Consider the following 24,347-nt stretch of genomic DNA (forward strand, 5'->3'; position numbering starts at 1 on the left):
CCCCCTCAGACTAGCTACTAGGAGGATCATCAGACCTGAGGAACAGATGACAAGCCAAAAAAACAAACAAACCATTAACTGAAACCAATAATAGAAGTTCAAATTTGGTAAATGTCAGGCCACTGGTGGCAGAGAGGTACAGTAACAAATATAAAAGCCCATTTGAAATGTATGGAGGTCAAGAAACCTAACTGTATAGCTCTTGGTTCAAGAGAGCTAATACCTCCATTCTAAATTAAACTTTTTACCCAGAGGAGTTGAGGATGGACAGAATTTGGATGATATTTTCAGACCTGTTTATAGCCACAGAGAACTTGTTTTGATGGGGCTGGTACCATCAAGGCAAAGACAGTCTGCTATAAAGGGCAGAAATCCTTGAAGGTGTTGTGAAGATTGCCCTGTCTGAACACCTGACAGATAGGCTTTCAAGAAATGGCATGACCAAGGTTAAGAATATGTTCTTGCAACTTACTTCCTCTCAGTGAAATTGGCCTGGGTTGGCAGAACCTAACTTTTTGTGTGGCATCTCTTCTGTCCCTGAGGCCAAACCCAGGAATACTGATACCCTTTGACCAGAGCTGGATGCTGATCAACTACTGGGGTCAACTGCCAAAGCAGTCCTTTGTCTTCCTCACAGTACTTCCCTGAAGACCTTTTCCCTGCCAGACAGAAGTGGGAGTGGGAGTGAAGGTAAGAGATGTTAAAAATTCCTGAGGGTAAACCCTTGTTTGTGCCTTTGAGTTTTGGCAAAGCCAAACAACAATTCCAAGTTTATTAGAAGAGGAGATTCACATGATAGAGAATCTGCTGTCTTTAGCTTCTGCTCAAACCATTTCACTTCCTCTTTGAATCTTTTTGTTGGCCTCCTCTTATTCTCCCATATGGAGTTTAAAAGCTGCTTGTCCTCACTCTTGTATAACTCTGCTTCTAACTCCATCTCTGCCCCAATTTCTTATCATGCCCCCAAGATTCTATCTTATATTTATGCCTTCTTCAGTTGTTGCCTATGCTTCGACTGCTCTTCTTATTCTACTGTGCCACATGCCCACTACTACCCTCTTGCAAATCTTTTTCAAAACTTTATTTTCCTATGACGTTCACATGGACTAATATGCCTTGGTAAAAATGCTGTCATCCACCCATGAGATGAAAGGAAAAATTGCTCTAAGAATGAACCTTCTGGATCTATATCTATATTATCTCAGCATATGTATTGCATGTTGTTCATGTATTTAGACTATAAGATGTTCCAGACGGGGATCTCCTTCTGTATCCTGTAGAGTACTGAGTATACTATCAATATGTAAACAACTGTATTAGCGAGACTAAACTGAACCATAGTACAGTCAACTGAAGGAGGCAATGTTACAGTTTGCAAAACCCTGCCTGTATGATATTTGAAACTTATTCCAGTAAGTCAGCTGGGGCTAAAAAACTGATATTTAAACTCTGAGCCAGTCCTTGTGAGATACCAGTGATGTGTCAAGAAGCACAGTAGAAGGACAAGGAAGAAAAGATTTTAATGAGAGAGGGGAGAAATACAAGGATACAGCTAATACAAAACAGTACACAGTAGAATACAAGTGTCTAATTAACAGAGAACTTCAGAAACAGGAAAGAAATTTCAGACAGTTAAAGAAAGTGACTTGCTCAAAAGTTACAGTCTTAAGTCTCTGTATATATACATTCTTGGCAGTATAGGAAACATGTGCAATTCTTACAAAAAACATTGACTGTCTGAAGTGGTGGTATCACTTGTTCACATATGGCAATTATGAAGAATACATACAACCCAGCATTCAAAACTCTCTGAGAAGGGAAGAAAACAAAAGATTTCTTGGGCAGTAAGAGTTCTTTCTGTAACAATGGCATTGATCTGTTTAGTATTCAAGATAAAAAATAGTGGGAATGGCAAAGAATAAGCAGTCTTTTATACTGTGTCCCCCATTAAGAAATTATGCATCAATTATACAGTAGGGCCCAGCACAGCACAGAATGGAGCTAAGCCCCCAAATCTGCTGTCCCAACCCTCTCCTCCCTCCAAAAGCTAATTTCCCCTGCCACAGGGAACCTGCTTGGCTCCGTCCCAGCAATAAACCAGTTCTCAGAATCCTCTCTTTCCTGGAATGTATGTTAGCAGCTGGGGCTAGGCAGTAGAATATTTCCCATGTATCGTACTTTGCTAGATGAGGTCTTAAGAGAAGGCTGCAGCTCTTATCATGAAAAATCAAGGAAGGGAAAGTTCCCAGAAAGAGGTGCCTGCCAGTGGAGCTCCTAACACTCTCAGAACACACTGTCTCTTCTGACAGTCTAGGAACAATGTTTGGGACCCCCATGCTCATTTACAGAACTCATAAGGAGAAGTGCCAGCCTGTTCTGTCCTGTCTCCACTCCAAAAGTAAAATGGGAGAACCCATTTCTAGGGCAACCTAGGAACCGCAGAGTGAGAAAAGGGATCTGTCCTGCAGAGCTCATGAGCCCAGTTCCTGTACCAAAGCCACTTTCCTGTTGCCAGCCTCCTCAAGTTGATTCCTGGCACTCTCACTTGGAAGCCCCAAACTCTCTGGCCAGCCATTTATATAACACAAAAGGACTTTCTGCAACAGCCTGACAAAACAAGAGAATCTTCTTGGTTGCAAGTATAGAGGCCCTTGATGGAGTTATGGAAGCTGCAACAGGAAGCATACACCATGCGGAAAACCACTTACTTGGATAGAAGTAACCTATGTTCATTACTAAAGTGCTTATGTCAATGAGCCAGCACTATATAATGCAGAAACTAGCTTTTGCCAAGATCATTTAGCAGGAAATTAATCTTCAGAGGAAAGTCAAATTATAAACAAACTTCCATATAAATAGAACAAGCTGCAGTGCTGATAAAGCACTTACACTTCCTCATTTCCCTACTCATCCAATCATAGCTAATTGAAGGGCAGACAAAAAAGCATCTAGTCCCCTGGTTAGTCTTCATGAATATGGGAGACAAAACCCTGCTCCTCCCTCCCCAGTGACTATTATGGGCACTAGGGAGAAAAATACCAAAAAAAATTATGGGTACCCAGAACTGACTTACAAAGTGGTGAACGTTCAATTAAAGGGAGAAAAGTACACAATGGAAGAAACTCCCCTCCAAGAGATCATAAGAAACAGCTTTTAATGAACAACAAATTAATGCACACAGCAAAATATGTGAAAAGGACTTCATTGTCTGCTGCACAGCTATGGGAAAGAGATGAGAATAAAAATTGTATGGGAGGAAAAGAAAAAAAGAGCAGCAGATGGGCAAGGCCACAGATGATGGACATCATTCACAGAGAAATGGACAGAAACCCAACCACGCAAAATAGCTGTATGTTACCCAGATATCTGGCTCCTTTCATCCCATTGTTGCTAAAAGAACTTCAGCTCTCCCAGTCTGAGCCATGTTTGGAGACCTCAAGCAGACAGGTCAAACACTGTTTTAAGCATTGTGTTTTTTATAAACTTGCTCAGAGATAATCTCATCAACACAGACCTTGAAACCATGTCAGCAGTTGGCAAGGTATCTACACAGGGGCTCCCAGCACAGACAAACCATTGTGAGGGTTATTAAGAACCAGTATGCTAGGCACTTCCCAAATGTCCTAGGAGTGCTGACACTAAGAATGTGTAATCTAAAGACACAGAAAGACAAACACTAGGGCGAGGCTTTGGACAGAGTTTCGGATCCAGAGAAGCTTTGGACGCTTCAGGGTCCAAAGCAGCACATCTGGATTGAAGCGCTGGCCTCGTTAGGCTTCGGAGCCGCCTTGGAGATCTGGCCATAGGGTATAGTGGGGAAACAATAAAATATCTATAACTTTGGGGGTTTGTCCAATTTGCATGAAATTTTCAGGGGTGGCAGACTCTGTAGAGAGGATGAAGCCTGCCAAGTTTCAAGAGGATCGATGCAGGGGTTTTGAGGGCAACTGTACCCCAAATTCTTGAAAACAAAACTCACATCTCTGTGTTACAACATGGGGGGCGGGGTGTCAAAACCGCAGGGATGGTAGCTCTTGCTGAGGCCACAAAGCCTGCCGGGTTTCAAGAAGATCAGTGCAGGGGTTTGGGGGGAACTGCCCTTCAAGCTGAGGACAAGCAAAAATCGTGCCATGGGTGCTTGCTTGTCTCTGGCTTGGGGGACACTACTGCAGGCCTGGCTGCTAAGCTACTGTGTTACCAGTTACCAATCAATCATGATTCACTCAGGGACCAGCTCAATACAAAAGACCTAGTTACTACATAACGACTTAACAAGCATCGATTAGCACCTACAAAACCAAGCTAAGGAGAGGAAAAAAATCAATACAGACAATCAACTGCCCCAAGACGGACAGTTTTGGCACGAATTTTGTCTGTCAGCAGCTAGGGGTGCAGGGCCCCAGAACCCCCCTGCACTGATCTCCTCCAGCTGGCAGGCATTGTGGCCTCAGCAGGGGCCACCATCGCTATAGCTGTCACCCCACTGCGCCTTAACACACACAGTGTCACCCATGGCATGAGTTTTTCCTGTCTGCAGCTTGAGGTGCAGTTCCCCCCAAACCCCTGTACCTGTCTCCTTGAAACATGGCAGTCTTTGTGGCCTCAGTAGGAGCCATCACCCCTGCAGTTTTGACCCTCCCTGTGTTGTAACACACAGCCGTGACACGAGTTTGGCTTTCAAGAATTTGGGGTAGTTTCCCCCAAACCCCTGCACTGATCTTCTTGAAACTTAGCAGGTTTCACACTCTCAGCAGAGGCTACCATCCCTGCAAGTTTCATCCAAATCAGACAAAAAACAACAAAGTTATAGATATTTAATTGATTCCCCATTATACCCTATGGCCGGATCTCCGAGGCGGCTCCAAAGCTTCAGAGCCACTTCAGCCAGATCGAGGCGGAAACCCAGTTCGGAGCTCCGGATTGGATCGCGGCCATCTGAAGCAGCCAGATCCGAAGCCGGATCGGATCACTGCCAACTTGCGCAGGCCTAACAAACACTAGACAGAGATTAGAAGGATAGCAGCAGGGAAGGTTAGTTGACTTGATACACTGTAACAAGCACCACATGAAAAGTCTTTAAGAGGAAGTTAAACATGGACAAAGCAGAGCTTGCAGAAGAGAGCTTATGGCTGTTGGTAAAACTGTCCAAAATACACATAGAAAAGGACTGTCTAGGGTGTCTAAAGGATTTTCTGTTCCAACCTCATACTAAAAAGAGCTGGATTCCTGTTGACACCTATGAATTTCACAGCCCAACAAATCATACGTGGCTCGACTCTATACTGCTCCTGCTTTGACAGAAGTTCTGACTGCAGTTTGTTCTTTTGTTAAGATACTCTTCCTACACTTAGGCTTTTATTTAGTTTGTTAATAAATCAGTTCAGTATCCCTTTCTTGTCCTGTGGTTTCTCCTTGGCAATCTATGTGGCAGATATGGCACTTAAGTCCCTTTTAGGGAAATTCAGAAGCCAACATCAGGCCCAAGAATCAAGTGGATCAAGAATCATCTGAAAGGAGATGCTGAGGAACACTTTAAAATAAAATATTTGCAGCTGGACACATACAGCACCCCAGTGCAAAGCCTTGAATGACTATAAACAAGATTAAATGGCTTTTCTAATTAACTCTGTTCCGTCAGTATGCATTGTCAATACAGTTACATATCTTTGACCAGATTGCATGCGGGCAGGCTCTCTCAGGTTTCATATCCTTTATATAAATCTCACAAGAAAGTGAACTTGTACAGGAGGAAAGCAGTCTAAGACTATGGTCTCCAACCCAAGCCTCACAGGCAACATTTCCTAGCAGACTCTCTGATGTCTCTCATATCCATGAGAAATTACAAACTTTAAAACTGCACTTAACAGGGATGTCAAAGCATGATGTTGTTCACAGCATATTACTTCCTCACTCCTGATGTCTTCTTGCTAGCAAAAGTTAGGAAGCACTGCTTTAAAGTATGACATGACTCAAGAATATGGTAATACAACATCCCCACCCAGGCAAAGTGCTCAGGGTGCTACATAGCAATTTAAAGTTTAATAGAAAAGAAGTAACTCTCAGCATAACAACAGGTCATTGCCCAATACTGCAACCTAACTGTTACCAACTGTATTAAAAATGGGATTTTTTTTCAGAAAACACATGTTCCAGGTGCTCTTTTAAAACAGGGAACAATTAGGGCTGATGATCTGGAAAAGGAAGTTCCAGTCCCCAAAGCTAACCCCAAACTAAAAACCAGATATGCCTTTTGAACCAAAGCACAATGGAACAGCTAGAAGCCTGCTGCTGTCAGAAACTGTCATGGATCAGAACTTGTATCTATATCTGACTTGGCTCAAGATGGAAGGAATGAGTAAGGGCTATGTAACAGGCCTGCTGGGACATAGGACAGTCCAGAGATCTGGGAGAGGAGACCTGGAACTCAGGGTTTTCTTAAAGCAAGTGGGAGACAAGTGAGAAAACCAGGCTGAACACAAAGAGGCCCTGGGATGGAAAATCAAGACAGTTTGGATAGTGGGGCTAAGACTCTACTTGTTGAGGGTTCCATCTGGCGGCAGGGGAGGGGAGGGAGGAGTGCTGACATAAGGGAGCCGGAGAGGAACTGATTGACAGGCAGAAGGGTTGGAAGCTGAGTGCAAGAGAAGATCTAAAGGCTATGGTGAGGGAAAAGAGACCTTCAGATGAAGTGCTGTCCCTAGCAAGAGACAGGGACAAAGCATGACCGAAAGGGACCACCCAGTCACTGGGTTCAGTTCCCTGCTACTGCAGGCAACAGAAGCATGTAATCTCTTTAAAAAATGATTCATCCATAAGCAAGTACATTGTTTCTCCAAAGGCTTCCAGTCTTTCTACTACTGAGCTTCAATCTCTCATCAGAAAGTTTGACAACAATAGGAATGGCAGGCCCTGTGTGGCTGCTGCACTGTATAAGTCCAGATTTGAAGCTACAGAAATTTAAGTTACAGAGCTATTGTACAATTTTTCCTATAGGAAGAAGATTTTGCTTTCTTTTTTAAAGGACAGAAACCTTTAAAAAAACACACACACACAAAAAAATCCCCTATAGAGATACAGAGAGTCAGAAATTAAACTGTTATAATACTGATCATTTATTGACACCTGAGGTAGTGGAAGAACAGATGCTGAAACCAGAAAAAGAAACACTGTAGTTAACAATGCAAAAATGGCCAACCAGACCAACATAGAAAGTAGAAGGAAACTATAACATTTAGATATACATTTTCTCAAATGCTTGGTAATCAGAGAAGTTACCAAATAAGAGGAAATAAAGATGGTCAAAATTAAATAGACACAGATTCTTTAACGTCACCCAAGAGAACTGGATGACTTATTACATTGGAAAAAGGATAGCAAACCTTTTTCCTTAATTTCAGTTAGAGCCCAAGGTCATTTTACTGCTGTTCCAAATACTAAAAGAAATGTTGTGGAGAAGCCAAGGAGTGAATGACCATAGAGACTGTAATTCCCTCTCAACCCAAGATGTGTTCTTTCTCCAGATTTGCTGTTGAAATGAACTGTGAAGGCAGTATAGTGATAAGTTTTGCTGAGTCTTATCTCTGGAAAAAGAAATTATACCAGTTTCCAGGGCTATCAACCTGACTGACTCCTTTTGCCACCAATACATTTGTTTAAAATGAGTTACATGGAAAATAGTATACAAAAACCTATCAAATGTCCTGATGAGAAAGAACTGTATAGTGGTATTGATATAAGTAGGGTTCTAACTCTAGTAATATTCAGCCTTATCTAATCAGAGAGCCTGACCAAATAGAATCAAGGTATTTTATAATATGTTCTTCAAATCCAGGTAGCACAAGATTTTTTTTTCTGTAGTTTAAAGCTGTACCTACAAAACTGATGCTGGGTAAAGTGCAAATATTCTTTCATTTACCACATGGAAACTTCAGAAGTCTTGTGGAGATTGTTGTAGTTTGGCACAGGCACACATAACCCCCTCCTGCCAGGTACTGTATGTCTAAATGTCAGATTTTGAGAAGCTGAAAACTTCAAGGGCTTTGGGGTCTGAACTACCCTATTGTGTCTAGTGGACATCTCATCAAATCAGATCAATGCTTGAGGCATGCAGACAGAACATTATGTCCTGGGAATTTTTTCTGCTTCTGTACCTTTTAAAGGAAAGCTAAGCTCATGGCATATGGCAGCAGTTCCCAAACTGTGGGTCGTGACCCCAAATGGGGTCGCAATATCAGCAGATGAGGTTGCAGTGCAGTGCTCTCTCCTGTGAGAGGTCCCACCTGCTGGGTTGTAGAGCCCCAGGGGAAGGGCAGCGGGGCAGTTTGCCCCAAGCCCACAGCGGACAGCCTGCATCCTGTCCCTGGGAAGGGGCAGGTGCAGGGAGCCAGGCTCTGTGCTCTGGCCTCAGCAGCTGCTGCTTCCTGTGGGTGGCAGCCAGAGCTCAGGCACTGCTGGGGTGGGGAGGCAGGGGACTGCAAGCCCTGGCCCTGGAGAGAGTGGGGGGCTGAGAATTTGGAATAAGGGGCACCTGGTGGGAGTGGGGGGCTGCCAGCTTGGAGTGAGGGGCCATGCAGAGGAAATGGAGTCATGAATGGGGTCATGATGAGGAAAAGTTTGGGAAGCACTGGCATAGGGCTCTGGTTCTCATTTCCCATGCTGGAGGTCCAATGATATGTTTCCATATACCTGCCAGAATCCTAGGCAGCAAAAGAGAGAGACCTGGACACATAGCTGGGCATCACAGCTATAACAGAACCATGGGAGAATAGCAATCAGGACTGGGGCACAGGTATTTAAATGCTGTTTAGGAAAAATAGCCTTGATAGATCTTGAGGACTGGACTAATAAAAGCAAGATGATTTTCAATAGTACAAATTCAAGGTTGTACACATATGGATTAACAACGAAAAGTTATGCTATAAACTGGTATCTCATCAGTTTAAAATACTGAGGAGGAGAAGAAAGACCTGGCTGTACTGACCAAACAATGACTAGGAACAACCAATATGATGAGTCATGGAAAAGGCAATCCTAGGGTGTATAACAGGAAAATATTAACGCTACTCTTAAAAGTACATTCTGGTCACCCATATTCAAAGAAGGAATTCAAATTGAAACTGGTGCAGAGAAGGCCTACTGAGGATGACCTGGTGAAGAGAGAGCCAATCTTATGAGAAGACACTAAAAAAAACCTCAACTTGTTTAGCTTAGCAACAAAGACTGAAAGGAACTATGATTGCTCTCTATTAGTACACCTGGCAGTTAATAATAAGAAGGGGAAAAAAAGACAACTTAAGCAACATAGATAGCAATATTGGCACAAGAATAAATGAGCATGAACCAGCCATAAATAAATGTATACTGGAAATCATTAGAAGGTTTCTCACTATCAGACCAGTGAGGTTTTGGAAAAACCTTTTTGTAGAAGTAGCAGAGACTAAAACTTTGACTGTTTCAAAGTGAAGCTTCATCAGTTTATATGAAGTAAGTGTTTGTCTTCAGTAGCTGAGAACTAGACTCAGCAACCCAGCTGATCCATTCTAGTTGTATGTTGCTGTAAAGAGGACTTCATTCATTTAAGAGATGCATGCACATTGAATCTACATACTTTATTTAGAACTGAAGTATACCGTTCTGTGGAAATCAGCTGTAAACATGCAAATTTTATCATTAAATAAATTGAAGAAAGTGTCACATGAAACAGCATAAAACTTGACAGCTATGAGCTAGCTTCAATAGTATTAACTCCAGATTTGGATGAGACGACAGGACCATCCATGGCTAAGTACTCATCCTAGGGCTCAAATAAAATGTGCAACAACACACAGAAATCTATTGATTACTTTAGAAACACACATTAGACAATAGAAACAGCCCCAACAACAATTCATCCTACATTATAAGTGAAGACTTAAGAGTGCTTTTAGGCAGTGAGTCTCTCTGGGGTTTTGGGGGTTTTGTTTTTGGTTTTTTTTAAGAATGGGCTTGTTCTTAACAAGAAAAAGTGCTGGAAACGGTTGGTAATTTTCCATTAGAACATTTTTCCATCCTAACATAGGTTTCAGTCCTTTTGCATGCAGTTGAGATCAGGGACCCATATTTAAATCCTAGGATCTGCAGGAAACAGGTGCCAAGCAACATGCTTATTTTGAGAGCTTCACCCCCAAATTGCTTAGACTATACAGTGTTTTCCGAAATGTCAAAATTACTTGTAAAAGCCAATATATACTTAAGAGGTGCTATAACTTTATTTTGACTGCAATAGTTTCATTATAGTCACTGTCTTACATTTCAGCTCCCTACAGGATAGCTTGCAAAATCACCCCCATCATACTAAATCACACCAACTGGGAAATTCAAAACACATTTCTGAACTCCTCCATTTGAATACAAACAGGTAAGGAAAACGAGTTACATAACAAACCCTTAAGATGGTACTGTGGTATGTTTTAAAGTCTGAAAACCTTGGTTGCATTTTTTTCTAGGTTTATTTTGATTCTTTTCCATAAATATTTAACTGGATCTTAAGACATTTATAAATAAGCACAGCACAGTGACTAAGGGACTTTTATTTAATCCTTCTAGTAACATAAAGTTTACAAGAATTACATATGCTCCAGGAAAGCTAAAATTGGTCAGGGAGGCAAAACAGGAAAGAGAAAGGATACAGGTTTGAGCTGAATTATAGGGCTGTGTGAAGCTTTGGTCTCTGATCCGATTCAGTGGAGATTCAGCCCAATTTGATGGCCAAATCTCCTAATCAAATCAGGAGACCCTTTAATCTCTCTGAAATGAATCGGAACCCTTCAAATCAATTCGGAGAGATTCAGGAAGATTCAACAATTCAGCCATAGATACAGCTTTGAATGTTTTTTCTACATACCTCAAAGTACCAGGTGGTTTGTGAATGCTGTGATGCTAGGGGAGATGGAACATCCCACAGGAATATGGCGGGCTCCCCAGCATGCTCAGCAGCAAATCTGAAAGTGGACCAGAAGCAATTTTGGTCCACTTCCGGGTCCACTGGGTTGTGTGCTGGGGTCCCCACCCGCACCCCAACCCCCGGCTCGGCAACTGGTGCGTCCTGGGTCTGGGGGAGCACCTGGTGTCCCCCCACGGCTGATCACCAAGTTGGGGAGCGTGGCGGGGCTCACATGCTTGGCAGCAGACCCAGAAGTGGACCAGAAGTACTTCCGGTTCACTTCCGAGTTCACCGTCAAGCATGGGGGGGGGCACTCCATCCGCCCCAGCATTGCACCAGTCACAAGCTGCGCTGGTACCTCGAGGTATGTAGAAAAAACATTTAAAGCTGCGTCTATAGCTGAATTGCTGAATCTTTGAATCAGCTTCGAATCTTTAGGTTCAGATTTGGCCGAATCAAATCAGGGACAATGATCTGAATCAACAAATCGAATCACTGTCCCCAATTCGGCCTGAATCTGAATAGAATACAGCCCATTTTGCACGTCCCTACTGAATTAGTAAAGCGTATTATTGTTTGATTCAATGAATGTCAGATGCTGAGCAAACATAAAACAACAGCATGGTGCTTGCTCCAAAGGTCTTGCACTCTGAATACATGAATGGATTCAACAAGAATATGAATTAAGGTGGAAATAAGTAGCCAGTGTTTCTTTTAGAAACTAAACATAAAATCCTTTCAAGCCATGTAATTCATCACACCTTTCAGTAATGGCTTATCTCTGCATCCTTCATGAGGCCCTTGCAAAAGGAATTCCTTCCCTAATCTGGTCTGACACATCCACACTCTGCTCCTCCAATTTTTTCCTTAAAGTTCCTTCGATTTCAGTCCTTTCTTCCTCTCAACAACAAAGCAATAAAGGAGAGGAGAAGAACAAAAATAATTAAAGGAATCAAAAGACAGATCATCACCTCCCACCATCACTACAACCATTCACATGGTTTAAGTCCTATTCCCTGTCCTTTACATACTTTACATTTGTTTCATTGTTGCACCTTGAGGCCCTAATCAGGGCCCTCCATTTTGCTAGATCTGGTGCCTACCTATAAAAAATTAGTCTTTATCCCAAAGTGTTTAAAGTATTTTACAACTAGTAAAGGGGGAAATAAATGAGGCTGGGGGAGGGAAGACACAGTGAAAGTGGAATTAACTACATGTGGGATGATAAACAGAGGTCTGAAGGTATTAGCCACCTAGACACCACTGATCACACTGTCTGTCTAGGCAGTAAGCTTCTTTAGGAAAAGGACCTTTCATTCTCATGTTTGTATAGTAACTGGCACATTTTAAGCCTTGTATACTTGTAAGAAATGTGGAATATATAACAATTTTTAGACTAAAAAGTCACCCAGTGTTTTTTCCAGAGATGTTTTTTCTTTGAATTTGAAATATGAAATATTTCTTTAAAAACTAATAAGGCTAACTGTCAAGCTCTGCACAGATAACTAAAACTCACAGTTACAACCTCTTCAAAATATTAAACGAAAGAGAAAATAGTCTCATGCCAAAACGGTTAATGTTTTTATGGGCACTTCCTCTCTGTTCTTGTTGTCTGACATTCTGTCTATTTTTGTAGGGGTGAAAGTATTCACGATTTGGTCCCATTCAATGTTTGAAGAATCCACTTGCTTTAGAACAGAGAAGCAATCCCTCCTTCCTTGTGTACCAGAGATTTATCTCCGAGTCTCATATCAATTTCAAACAGGGAGCGCAACACTAGCTCACAGTATACTCTTATTGTAAGAGTGTTACAATATGACAAACCTTCCTGTAACTTAAAGAGGCCAGGATGAAGGACAAGAGAGAACACCTGAGAAATCAGCCACTTTTGTTCAGACTGTATGTGTCATACTGATTCACTGCACTTATTCAAATCAAAGTGGATGTTTGGATATTTAAACTGAAAGCACAATCCTAAAAACAAAGAGAAAATTAAAAATTGTGAATGAGGATGAAGCATATCACCATGCATTCTTTTTTAAATTAGCAGCTTGGAGCTTGCTTTGATCTTTGATACCCATGTGTTTGTTACTACTTAAGTTACATACTCAACTTGTGTATAGTAACTGATCATGCAAAATATGTTGCATCAAGGATTAGAGCTGAGATCTTCAGGGTTCAGCTTTTACTTAAATAAATGTGGTTTGGCATGTTTGGTATAGATTACATCAGGTGGCAACTGTTCGAAGATTAATCAAAGTTTTAATAACTTCTTGTTTGTGTAGCAAAGAAAAACATTTAGCACAGAAATTCTGCTCAATATGTTTCCCCACCAAACAAAATATTTTAGTCTATCATTTTAGCAGCTGGCCATAAAGAACGTGAATAGGTTCTAGTCCTAACTGAAGTAAATAAAATGTGTAATAGTTCAGCATTATGGGAAGAAATTATTCTGTTGAATTTGAATCAGGTAAAGCCTCCTCTGGAGTACTGTGTCTGGATTTGGGCTGCAAACTTCAAGAAAGATGTGGGCAAATTGGAAAGAGTCCTGAGAAGAGCCACAGTAAGGTTTAAGGAAACAACAAAGGAGGAAAAGTTGACACACAAGTTGTTTCTTTAGTTTCAAAAAGAAAACACCTGAAAGGGCTATAACAATAGTCTTCAATATATGATCAATTGTCCTCTAGGGGCAATGAGGAGGGTAGGATAACCTCACTGTAAAGAAAATTCTGATTAGATGTAAAGAAAACATTTTATCTACAAGTCTAGTTTAAAAGGTTACCTAAGTTTAAATAACATCTGTCAGAATGGTTTAGATAGACTTGATGGGGCAAGAGGATGAAACAGATGACTTCTGAGGAGCTTTCCAGGCCTACATTTCTCCAGTGCTAGCGATTTAGTGCAGGGGATAGCAACCTATATTCCGTGGGCTGGATCTGCCCTGCAAAGAGATTTTTAGCCACCCTGGCAAGTAGTGGTGTAACTAGGGGGGCTGAAAGGGGCAACCACCCTAGGTGCCAACTTGTGGGGGAGGGGAACCAAAGAAAGTGGCTGCTGCTGGCAGCTGCATGTTCGCATTGACATTTGTGACTGAACCAAAAGTTGCCACTTCTGCTTTGTCCCAAGCACCCTGTACTGCATTCCCACACTGCTGCTGACAAGCTCGCCAAAAAGTGATATTATTTTTTCCTACAAACTAACTAGATCATAGATACAATGCTTTTGTAAGCAGTGCCTTATGTAATCAGATGCACCATCTGCATTAATTCAAGCCTGTTAGTGAAAGGTTGTCAACCCCTTATTTATAATATTTGCTAAGAAATTAAGACGACTATGACCCAAATCTGCTGTTCTCATCCACATACCACTTTCAGTGAAACCAGTAAAAGATTTGGGTATAGAAAGGGTATTCAGGCCACAGTTTGGAAAATCAATAAAACTAGTTAATAGTGACCTAGTCCACCAACCTTTCTTTTGATATGGATCTCAGGATGGAACAAGGACTAGACACGATCTATCAGAAGTGTAATTATCTTATTCATGTAATAACAACAGAAAGTTTGACAATTGCTGATCTTGTTTATTACTGATATACTAGAAAAGGCATTCTACTGTTCTACTTAAGGAGATGCATTGTCGGTAATGGATTCAACCTACGTCTATTAGCCTATGGTTTTTGCTGTATTATTGGGCTATGGAAATCAAGGAAACAGTATTCTTTAGCAAGAAATATTTCTAACACAGATATCTAGCTGTATTCAAATATGTACTTGCTTACGTACCTGGCAAATGTAAAGGCATAAATTAGATGTGGTGTCAGACTGCAATTCTATTTAGGGAAATGAGTTGTGAGTTGTCTCTTTAGGGTTCCTACTAGTTAGGACAGGGAGGAAAGAAAGATCTTTGACTTTATTTAATAGTACATAACTGCACTCTTTTACAATTCTACAAAGTGATCAACTAAAATGGTTACTCATATTCAAATATGTATCATTGGTTCATTATTCAATGTAAAATTAATGCTAAAATATTTTAAAGTTAAAAACAAATCCTAAAAAGTAAGAGCTCTTTTTTTATATAGTTTTCATTGTCCAATCCTTAAGCCAAAAGACACAGGGGCACAGTACCTCAACAGTCACAATATATTAACCTGGGTCTTGAGTTCTACAGCAGACTCTTTCATATGCTTTTTTTAAACTAAAGAAATAAATGAAAATGGACAGGACACCTAGCAAATTTTTTGAAACTACACTTGGACACACAGATCTTTCCACAGACATCATCATGAGGAAATCTGGATTATAACAGAGTCTATTTATATGTAGCTGGAAACTGGTTATCAAATCAAATAAAGTTATCAAAGTAACTGGTTATCAAATTAAATCCCATTCTTTATCTGAAGTAGATTTTTAACAAGATTCTTTTGCAGGGAGGAATTACATCAATATCAATTCAAATAAATTATTCAACAGGTTGGCTTTGTATGGAATCCTAAATGGATGCAATGTGAGAAATGGGCAGCCACACAGAAAAAGAATGTGTTATTTTCAAGAACATGTAAAGTTTGTCAATTTTATTTGTATTTAATAGCCAGTTCATTTGCTCACACAAAACATATCTGTTTGAAGGAAAAAAACATCTAAAATGACTAGCTCCAAAGATCCATTATTTTCTCTCACATACTGCTAACACCAAATGACCAGCAATTGTTTATTCTTTGGGTTGTTTGCCAGGCTTGCAACAAAGACAATGTAAAAGCTACTGCCTCCATATAGAGATTTGGGTCTACTTTTGCTGTAGGGCTAAGCATCTCTAGCTCCCATTCACATCATCTGAGAATAGTGACAAATCAAACCACAGAAAATTTTGCAAAAATCAAATCACAACAGCTTACAGTCAATTTGAAGGATATTGGATCCCATGATTCAAATTTGGGAAAAAATAACACTGAGATATGCAGCAGGTGACAAAATGCTGGTGGTGCATTGGTGGGATAAAGTCAGTTACAAAATAAAACTAGATAATATAACAAACTAGCTAAAAACAAAAAAACAGGGCACTTGGTGAAGTCAAGGTTCTTAAGTCAAGGACAAGGAAGACACCTTGTTAATTAGCACTGACAATCTCCCAACTCTATCTATTCAGGTGTTCTAAAGAACCATCATATTGAAAATTATATCAAGAACTCCATTTTCTCAGTAGATCTCTCTGGCCTTGAGTAGAACAAACTCTACTACCTGACAGGATGCTTGGCTGCTGCATACATCATAGTTGAACAAATACCACATTTCTGCAAGTCCTCCCCAGGTACAATTCATTCTACATAACATCTACCTATCTACATATACATAAGGGCATAGAAAACAGAATCACGGGCTAATGAAACATGTTAATACGTTCTCCTCCCACAGTCTTTGTGCAAGAGAAGTACAAAACCAGGAAGAAAACAGAATTTATATTGTGCAAACAATAATTCAAACCCACATGCTCCCTCTATTTATATTATCCTTATTTAGGGGTTGTGAAATGTCATATATTTATATTCACAGTCTTTTCTCCTAATCACTACCTAAGTAGGAGAAATGCTGCATGACAGGATTTGTCTTGCCACATAATGGTCAAGAAGTTCTGTTTCAGGAACAGAGGCATTCATTGAGTTCCCTTGTCTCCCCCTTCCATTGTGGCAGCACAATACCCTCAGAAATGGTGCTGCCTTTGAGTCTATACTGCTTCATACTCCTACCACAAGCTGTCAACCAGTGTAGAGAAGAATTAACAAGAGCTGTTAATGGCGTGATTTCTGATTGGAAATCTATCACTCAGAGCCATGGAACCCTTACGTGGGAGATGCATCAGAGAGCTGTATCAAAGCACCCACTGAAACCATGACTCTCCCCCCTTCTCTAGAGGGGTGCCTTTTTCCAGGGCAGAGCTACTTTTCACATCAAAGAACTAATACAGGCCTATATTGAATGTTTCAGTTTAGATTTCAACTGGGTTACAAGATACAGCTTAACTAGAATGGAATAAGTTCATGGTCTCTGCTGATTTCTTTATCAAAACACGTTATAGATGTTATCAAAAGAAAAGTGAAACAACATTAGAAAACAGCAGCTATGACACCTAAACAAAATGACTGTATAACTTTAAAGAAACTACTCATTTAACTTAGCCTAAGAATTTACTCCAGGACATGGATAGAGATGTACAACAAAACATATACAGCACTGTGTTTTGTAACCCTGTGCAAATAATGTAAGTTAAACATTATATTAAGATTCAATTTACAAAGGGCCAATGAACAATTAATAGGTGTTTTAATAAATCAATAATCAACTGCTAATCAAGTCCAACAAGCTACTTCTAACCATCTATAGTACTTTCTACTAATGTGTTTATAACTTTCTATAACACATACTAAAACTTTCTATAATGCAATTATAAACTCTTATCAATCATCTATTCACCCTTTATGAACTATATTTGGAATCTTTATCTGATATGCAGCTAACTTCATACTACTTTAGCCCAATATCCCAGGACATATACATTATTAGGTTTTTCATGTTTTTATTTAAAATTTAGCTTTGGGAGCATTCTTAGTCATGAAGTTACAAATACCTAAGATAGCTAACCCAAATACAGAAGACAATAAAGATGAAGGAAAGGTGGTGGGGAGGATCACACATTACCGTTTATGTTCTTCAGACAGAATCACTTTGACTATTTCTGTTATAACTGATGATGCTATGACAAGTAAAATCATGAAATGAAAAATGGATTCTGCTAAAAATGAAAGTGAGAATGTTCTCTTTGTTTTAGGAAAAAAAAGAATCATATAAATAAATAAACATAAAATATTTATGTTCCAAAACCCATTAGTATCATCAGGAGGAGATACACAACTATTCTTTGGGTCCACACTCTGTAACTCCTTAGCTTACCTGCATATCATCAAAGTACTTGGCAAACCCTACTGAGTGTGTCAAATACAGGGAACAGTACAGAGACAGAAATGTAATATGTTTCTTCCAGCTGGCATGTTTTTATCTAAGCCCAAGCCTTGGCTATTCCCAACACCTGCTTTTTATGGAATTCAAGTAGGCAATGCATTGTTTAACCAAGTTCATCAGGGACTTAGAACACTTCTCCATTTTCAGAGACAGTGCCTTCATCATTGTTCTCTTGCATATGATTTTCACTGTCCTGCATCTCTTCTTCTGCCTCCTCCTCATCTCCAAAAGTCTGTTCTTGCATTGTAGTAAAAGTAAGTGATCTGGCAGCAACCTGTGCAGCTAGACCAGATGTAAAGTTGAAATCTGTTGATATATGGAGCTGAGCCAACCTATGTTTGATGGAGGATTGTAATGCATCTCTCAGAGGTGTCTGTGAAGTCTCCAGTCCATCCACAATGGGTACTATGGATTCTTCACCTTCACCTTCGCACTGATAACGTGTTCTTTTTTCAGCCACTGGAGATGCACCTTCCCCAGGAGTAATGTCTTTGTTTTCAACCATTAATGGATCTTCAAACAAATATTCAGTCCTCCTTTTCTCAGTGGCATGTGGTTTTGGATTTGAGTCTCTTTCTTCAGAATCATCACTACCTTGGATGCCATCCTGTTTTCCTATATCTGAATTCATAGGTGATTCCAGATTATTTATGGGTTCCACTGGTTCTACAGGAGACAAGGGTTTCACCGCAGCTTAAAAAGGGAAAAAAAAATTAAAAGATAACTAAAAGTAACCTGCCACACACAATTTACCTATTTGTGTTTTATGTGCAAAATCTGTGTTTTCTGACCAGAATGTTGAAGATGCAACGTGATGGCTTCTAGTATTGACTACCCTTTAAATATCTCAAGAGGTGCATAAAAATGGCCTTGCATAGAGATGATGTGTTATGGAAGTTATAAGCAAAATCAGTTGCTGCACTGCACACAAATTTGAACTTTCTTCCATAAATAACAGGTATCTAATCAAGATAACTATACATAATAAAAAGGCTCTCACATGCAGTAACTTATTTTATACATCACAACATATAAATAAGACGTATCCATACAGTAGGGTAAGTTGTTCTTGCAAATAAACATGGTTTAATTTAGCTTTTCTTGATGTTAGTAGCAGCAGTAAGTCCCATTGCCAGCAACGGGATGTTTGCCAGAAAGTCTCTCCACCCAGTGTTAGGGGTTAGTACAACATGATACAATCACTTCTTGAAGAACAGGCTTCTTTCTTTTTAACAAAACGATAGTGTCCATTTCCAAGAAACAGATCCCTAAACTGCAGTAGCTCCATTAGAGTAGCAGCACGAACATACATAAGAGCAGCAACAGCAGGTCCCCTTGTGGCATTTCCCTTCCTAATTCCATTCTGACTTTACCCCTGTAAGCAGAGATGAAAATAACTCTGGAAAATACACAAACTTTTCATGGGAAACACATTTAAGGTAGTAAGTTTTCTGCTGCATTCTATCTTGGTAATAATTATTTTAGCTAGCTGAACATGGTAGTGTCAGTAGGTTTGTCACATCAGTTATTTTCATTAAATATACTGAAATACTGTTTCAGGAATTGCATTGCTCTTTTCCACTTTTTTTTTTTTAAAACACGTCACAGTACTCAACCAAACCAAACATATCTCATAGGTCAATTGTTCTAATGGAATAGCCCTTCACTATTTTAAAATTAATTTCTGTATATTTCTGCCCATTTCCTTCTGGAGGCAGGGTATGCAAATTTCTTTCCCCATGGAAGCACTTTAAGACCTAGTTTTGGTGCTTAAATTCCCAAAGAATACTTCCAAAACTGGAAAATAACAGAAAGATAACTAGGAAGGGATATTCCAATTTATAGACAGTCAAGTACCTGAGGCAATATAGAATTGGTCTATTTTCACACAATGTTCCTCTTCCAATACAGAACTAATTATTAGAAAATAGCAACCAACTGTAGAAGAACAGATGGAAAGAGACAGAAAAAAACTCCAAACTCCAGAAAATCCCAAAATAAAACAATCAAACCCCCTCAAAAATAAAACCACCAAACACTCAAAACAACTATGCAGTAACTGACAACAACCAATAGTAATTACATATGAATTCAGTTAAAACACATGTACTGTAGTTTCTCACATACAACACTCCCCAGAATGTGATACACATCTTGTTTTTGACAGGCAATATGAAGGAAAAAAGAACTTTCCTTTTAGAAAGTCAGTGAGTAGGAACAGCTAGGTTGCTGAGCCTGCTCATTGTTCTGCTCCCTGTGGATCATATACAGATTTTACTTTTGGTTTCACTAGTAAGCTTTTACCATATTTCTCACACTTTGCACTCCAGCTGCTGTTTTTTGGGAAAAAAGTGCATGTTATATGCAAGATGCTTTCTTTGTTGTTCTGAGTGTTTACTGGTTTTGTTTTTGGGGAGAAATCTTACATAACCAGAACTGTGAGGCCACAAAAATTAGTATCATCTGTCACAAGGTGCCATTTGACCACTCCTGGACTCCTCGATATGTAGGAATGATACTAGCCCACACATTTTCATCAAGACACTTGTGGAGAAGACAAAAAGTAAAGATAGTACCCCAAACAACATATGTAGGGAATTTACAAACTCAAAGTGAGGAGCCAACCTATCCACGCTAAGAGCCACTGCACTCACACTTTTCTGTTCCATAGCTGAATATGCCTTTCTGGTGCCGAAAAGATTGGCTTATGCAAAGATGGTGGACTCTGGGCTGAATGATCACTGGCACTGCATTACAGGATGTCTAAAACCAACAAATAAGAACAATCTGGATGGCTTACTGGAATTACTTCTTCAGACATCAGGAAAGTGGTCACAAGCAAAATGGAATGATCATGGCAGGTCAGAGAATCTAGTCTAGGGTGACACTGCAGTTATCAGCTCCCTGAAATCTCAGAAAAGCTTTCTAGCTGCTATGGAATTGCTTTAAAAAAGTTACTAATGGTTACATGATTTGAATTATGGTATACAATATTCAACACACTTAACAAAGATATCACAGTGTATGAAGGCATCAATGAATGCCTCCCCACAGGGCTGACTGACTATATCATCTTTGAACAAGAAGCAGGTAAAAGACAACATGAGAAAGTGGGGATAACTCTAACAATCTAGACATGTGTTGACTATGGTGAAATATAGATCTTAGAACATCTGCTGGTCTGCCAGCTCCTGGAGGAACCATGCACCATGGAAAACCTTGCCAAAACTACAAACCAAGCTATGCTATGTGCCTGATACTGGAAATATCTATAACTGGTGGCAAGACATGAGAAGTAGCAGTAGTCGTAATTAGCAGGTTGAATATTTTATTGTTTGGACAGAATATAAACAAAAGAGATGGGCACTGGACGGAGGTGACTCTGTAACATTTGATGAATGAAACTCGACCCAAACAGAAGCCTCTGTTTCTCTAGCCCACAGTGATGCTAAGGGAGTGAATGTAGACACCACAAGAACTGTTTAAAAAAAATGTCCAGTATAGGATTCCTTGGTAGCCATGTCAGATCATTTCTATTTTTTTTATAATAAAGCACAGACCATGAAAAGAGCACAAGGCTTTTAAAATAGGATTGTTTCATCTCAGGAGAATTTGAGAGCTCTTACTAGTAAGTCAAAAATGGTTTAGGGCAAAAGAAAGGAAGAAGGCCATACATGGAGAACAAAGGAGCATGGTAAAATTCCAGTTAGCTATTGGTATTCAAGAGCTAATCAAAAATGTTTACTACTGTAGAAGTAAGAGACATGATGAACTTCTAATGTGTTCTGATAACAAATCATCCAAGGGCTAAAAAACCTGGATCAGTGAGGAATTGTAATTGAGCGGCATAGGGCACATATCTAGAAGAAATGCTATAATGACAGAGGGAAGACCTCAAGAGGATAAAAGTTTTTTGGCCTTGGATAATTAAAACAATATTCCTCACATTTTTCAGATTCTTGAGGGTTTTCTAGATGGTAGGAACAGCTCTATTACATAAGGGAATAGATTGAAGACTGTTGTTATCTGTCAGCATGCAGGACGTTAAGCTTAATTGACCCGAGTTCTGAAAAAGTTTTGAATTAGTCTGATTATACAATGATTTCTGAAGGTCCTCAATGACCAAATGAGGCAAGGAAAATTACTTCTACTAAACTGTCTGAGGACACCCATAATCCCAACCAGCTGGATGAAAACATCTGTTGCACCATACTGAAGAATCTCTGTTCCTGGATGAATTGCAATGTAAATGGGGACAGACCAACCTGAAGGAGGTCCCAAATTGAGAATATGTTGTTGACAATTACAGGATGCAGCTGCTTTTCCCCTGGTTGTGGAATGCTCTGCTGAGTCAGTATATCTGCTTTCAGCTTTCCCTGGAAAAACTGGGACAAGAGACCTTCCTCTTCACCACTTTATAAAAAATGTTTAGAATCTCCATCCTGTGTGCCATCCTACTGGTTTACATTAGAAAGCAGATGTCCAACTGTTGCAGTCTATCTGAACCACTACATTAAAAGTGAAAGGGAGAAGGTGTTGAGTGTTAGGCTCAGTGGGCATTTATACATGTTCTCCAGAGCTGCTCTAATTAAAGTGCCTAGAGCATCTCATGTATCGGTATCCCCACGCTGAAAAGTGGTGGTGGGGATCCTTTAACTAAAGCTCATTGAAAAAGCTTTAGTTAAAGTGCCCATGCTGCCATTTTTCAGTGCAGAGACACTAATACACGAGATGCTGGAGTCTGCTGGAGCATAGTAATTACACGTTCCAGCAGACTTGAGTCTGCTCCGATGTGCTGTAATTACAGCTAAGGGAGAAAACATGTGTATAGGCATCAAATGCCATTACTTCAAGCTACTTCAAGCTGGCCAGTAATCAGGCTGAATTCCCCTCTAGACCTCTCTGCAGGACCTGACAGGTCCATGCAAATGTGTCATCAATGTACGTAGTATCTGTTGCTATTCTAGTCTAGGGCATATGCATTACAGGATCTCCTGATTCCTCTTCTTTTGCAAAGAGCACTATCCCTGCAACCTTTAGGCTCAAGCTAGAAATGAGATCATCTCAGAGACCCAGACTTCCCCCTGTTTTTTCTCTAAATGGAGAGACATTATCCATCTTGGAGACAGTACACTGTAATGGGCCTACCAAGGAGATTATGAGAACCACTAGAAGCAGAGCAAAAGTGAATGCGAGAACCAAACCACGAGATGTCACATGAGACATCAGAGGAAGCACAGAAAAAGAGACTGCTCTTAAAGACAGTCTGAGGACTTTTTATATTTTTGTTTTTGCACTCAACTAAGGTTGTAGTTTGATGGATTTAAGAAAGAGAAATAGGCTGTGACTCGCACATTTTATGGCTTTGAAAACAGACTGAAGTCTCATAGCTGAGTTTGCTTTATTATTTCATGCGCTTGTCCACTCAGTCCTTTAAGGAGGCAATCCAAGGGTCCCTCCATTTCTGGCTAGCATGGAAGCAGAGGCAGCCACATGAAGTATACAGTCAAACATTGGTTGCTTTTGGATATTATATGGTTTGTGGCAGATGTGGCTTTCTTCTGCACTAAGCAGGATCATCCGAAATTGACAGTCTTTCACACAAACTTTTGAACAGAGAAGCCAGTTTCCCTAGACTTCTTTGTCCCTAAAAAAAAAAATCACTCCTAAGAGATATGGGCTTTCACATAAGACTTTTCACAATATCCATGTCCATGATGTGAAAGTGTGATTTTTCAGACGAAGCTGAAGGCAAGGACAAAGGGATTTTACCTTCTTCTGAAAGAGACCTCCTGAGTGTTACAGATGCACGCTTTCTGTATTTTTATAGTGCTTTTACTTGGTCTTCTTTTATGAAGGGGAAAGAGTGGGAGAGGGTTGACAGGGGGGGAAAAGGGAAGAAGAAATAAAAATGTTTCCTATGAAGACAGAGAGAAACTGCACCACGCTGCTGGTTTTCTGCTGAAGCTAAGGATATGGTGCATTAAACCTGCCTCATAGGTGTCATCTGGTCAGAGAAATTTGCATGCATCTGCCTCCAGAAGTGTGCTCTCCAGAATGACAGAGGAATAAGATAAGACAATCTTTCTGCCTACAAAATTAGTTGGGTTTTATACATACATACATACATGTATATGTACATATATGGGTTTTATACATACCTACATACATACATACATATATTTTGTATCTGAAATCTGAAAATATATAAAGGCTTAGTCTGTCTGTCTGTGTATTTCATAGATTCATAGATGTTAGGGTCAGAAGGGACCTCAGTAGATCATCGAGTCCGACCCCCTGCATAAGCAGGAGAGTGCTGGGTCTAGATGACCCCAGCTAGATACTCATCTAACCTCCTCCTGAAGACCCCCAGGGTAGGGGAGAGCACCACCTCCCTTGGGAGCCCGTTCCAG

General features: G+C 40.1%; 2 protein-coding genes across 6 annotated transcripts in view; one reads left to right on the forward strand and one right to left on the reverse strand.

Annotated features, from left to right (window-relative positions):
* Positions 1 to 12,942, forward strand: part of LOC102568548 (uncharacterized) — a 99,352-nt gene extending 86,410 nt beyond the window's left edge. For both annotated transcript variants that reach the window (XR_009461690.1, XR_009461691.1), the window contains 3 exons: positions 543 to 690; positions 10,295 to 10,396; positions 12,558 to 12,942. The gene's annotated coding sequence lies outside the window, so the exon portion shown is untranslated. The remainder of the gene's footprint in view (positions 1 to 542; positions 691 to 10,294; positions 10,397 to 12,557) is intronic.
* VEZT (vezatin, adherens junctions transmembrane protein) overlaps positions 1,502 to 24,347 on the reverse strand; it is a 126,882-nt gene continuing 104,036 nt past the window's right edge. For 3 of the 4 annotated variants that reach the window (XM_019489264.2, XM_006273628.4, XM_014606725.3), the window contains exon 12: positions 1,502 to 18,627. In XM_019489264.2, the coding sequence (XP_019344809.1) occupies positions 18,059 to 18,627 (569 nt within the window). In that variant the 3' untranslated portion in view covers positions 1,502 to 18,058. Of the gene's footprint in view, positions 18,628 to 18,993; positions 19,310 to 24,347 lie in introns of those variants that run through there. The other variant, XM_059726352.1, reaches the window with a different exon arrangement.

Source organism: Alligator mississippiensis, chromosome 4 (genome assembly GCF_030867095.1).
Source record: "Alligator mississippiensis isolate rAllMis1 chromosome 4, rAllMis1, whole genome shotgun sequence".
Classification (NCBI taxonomy): domain Eukaryota; kingdom Metazoa; phylum Chordata; order Crocodylia; family Alligatoridae; genus Alligator; species Alligator mississippiensis.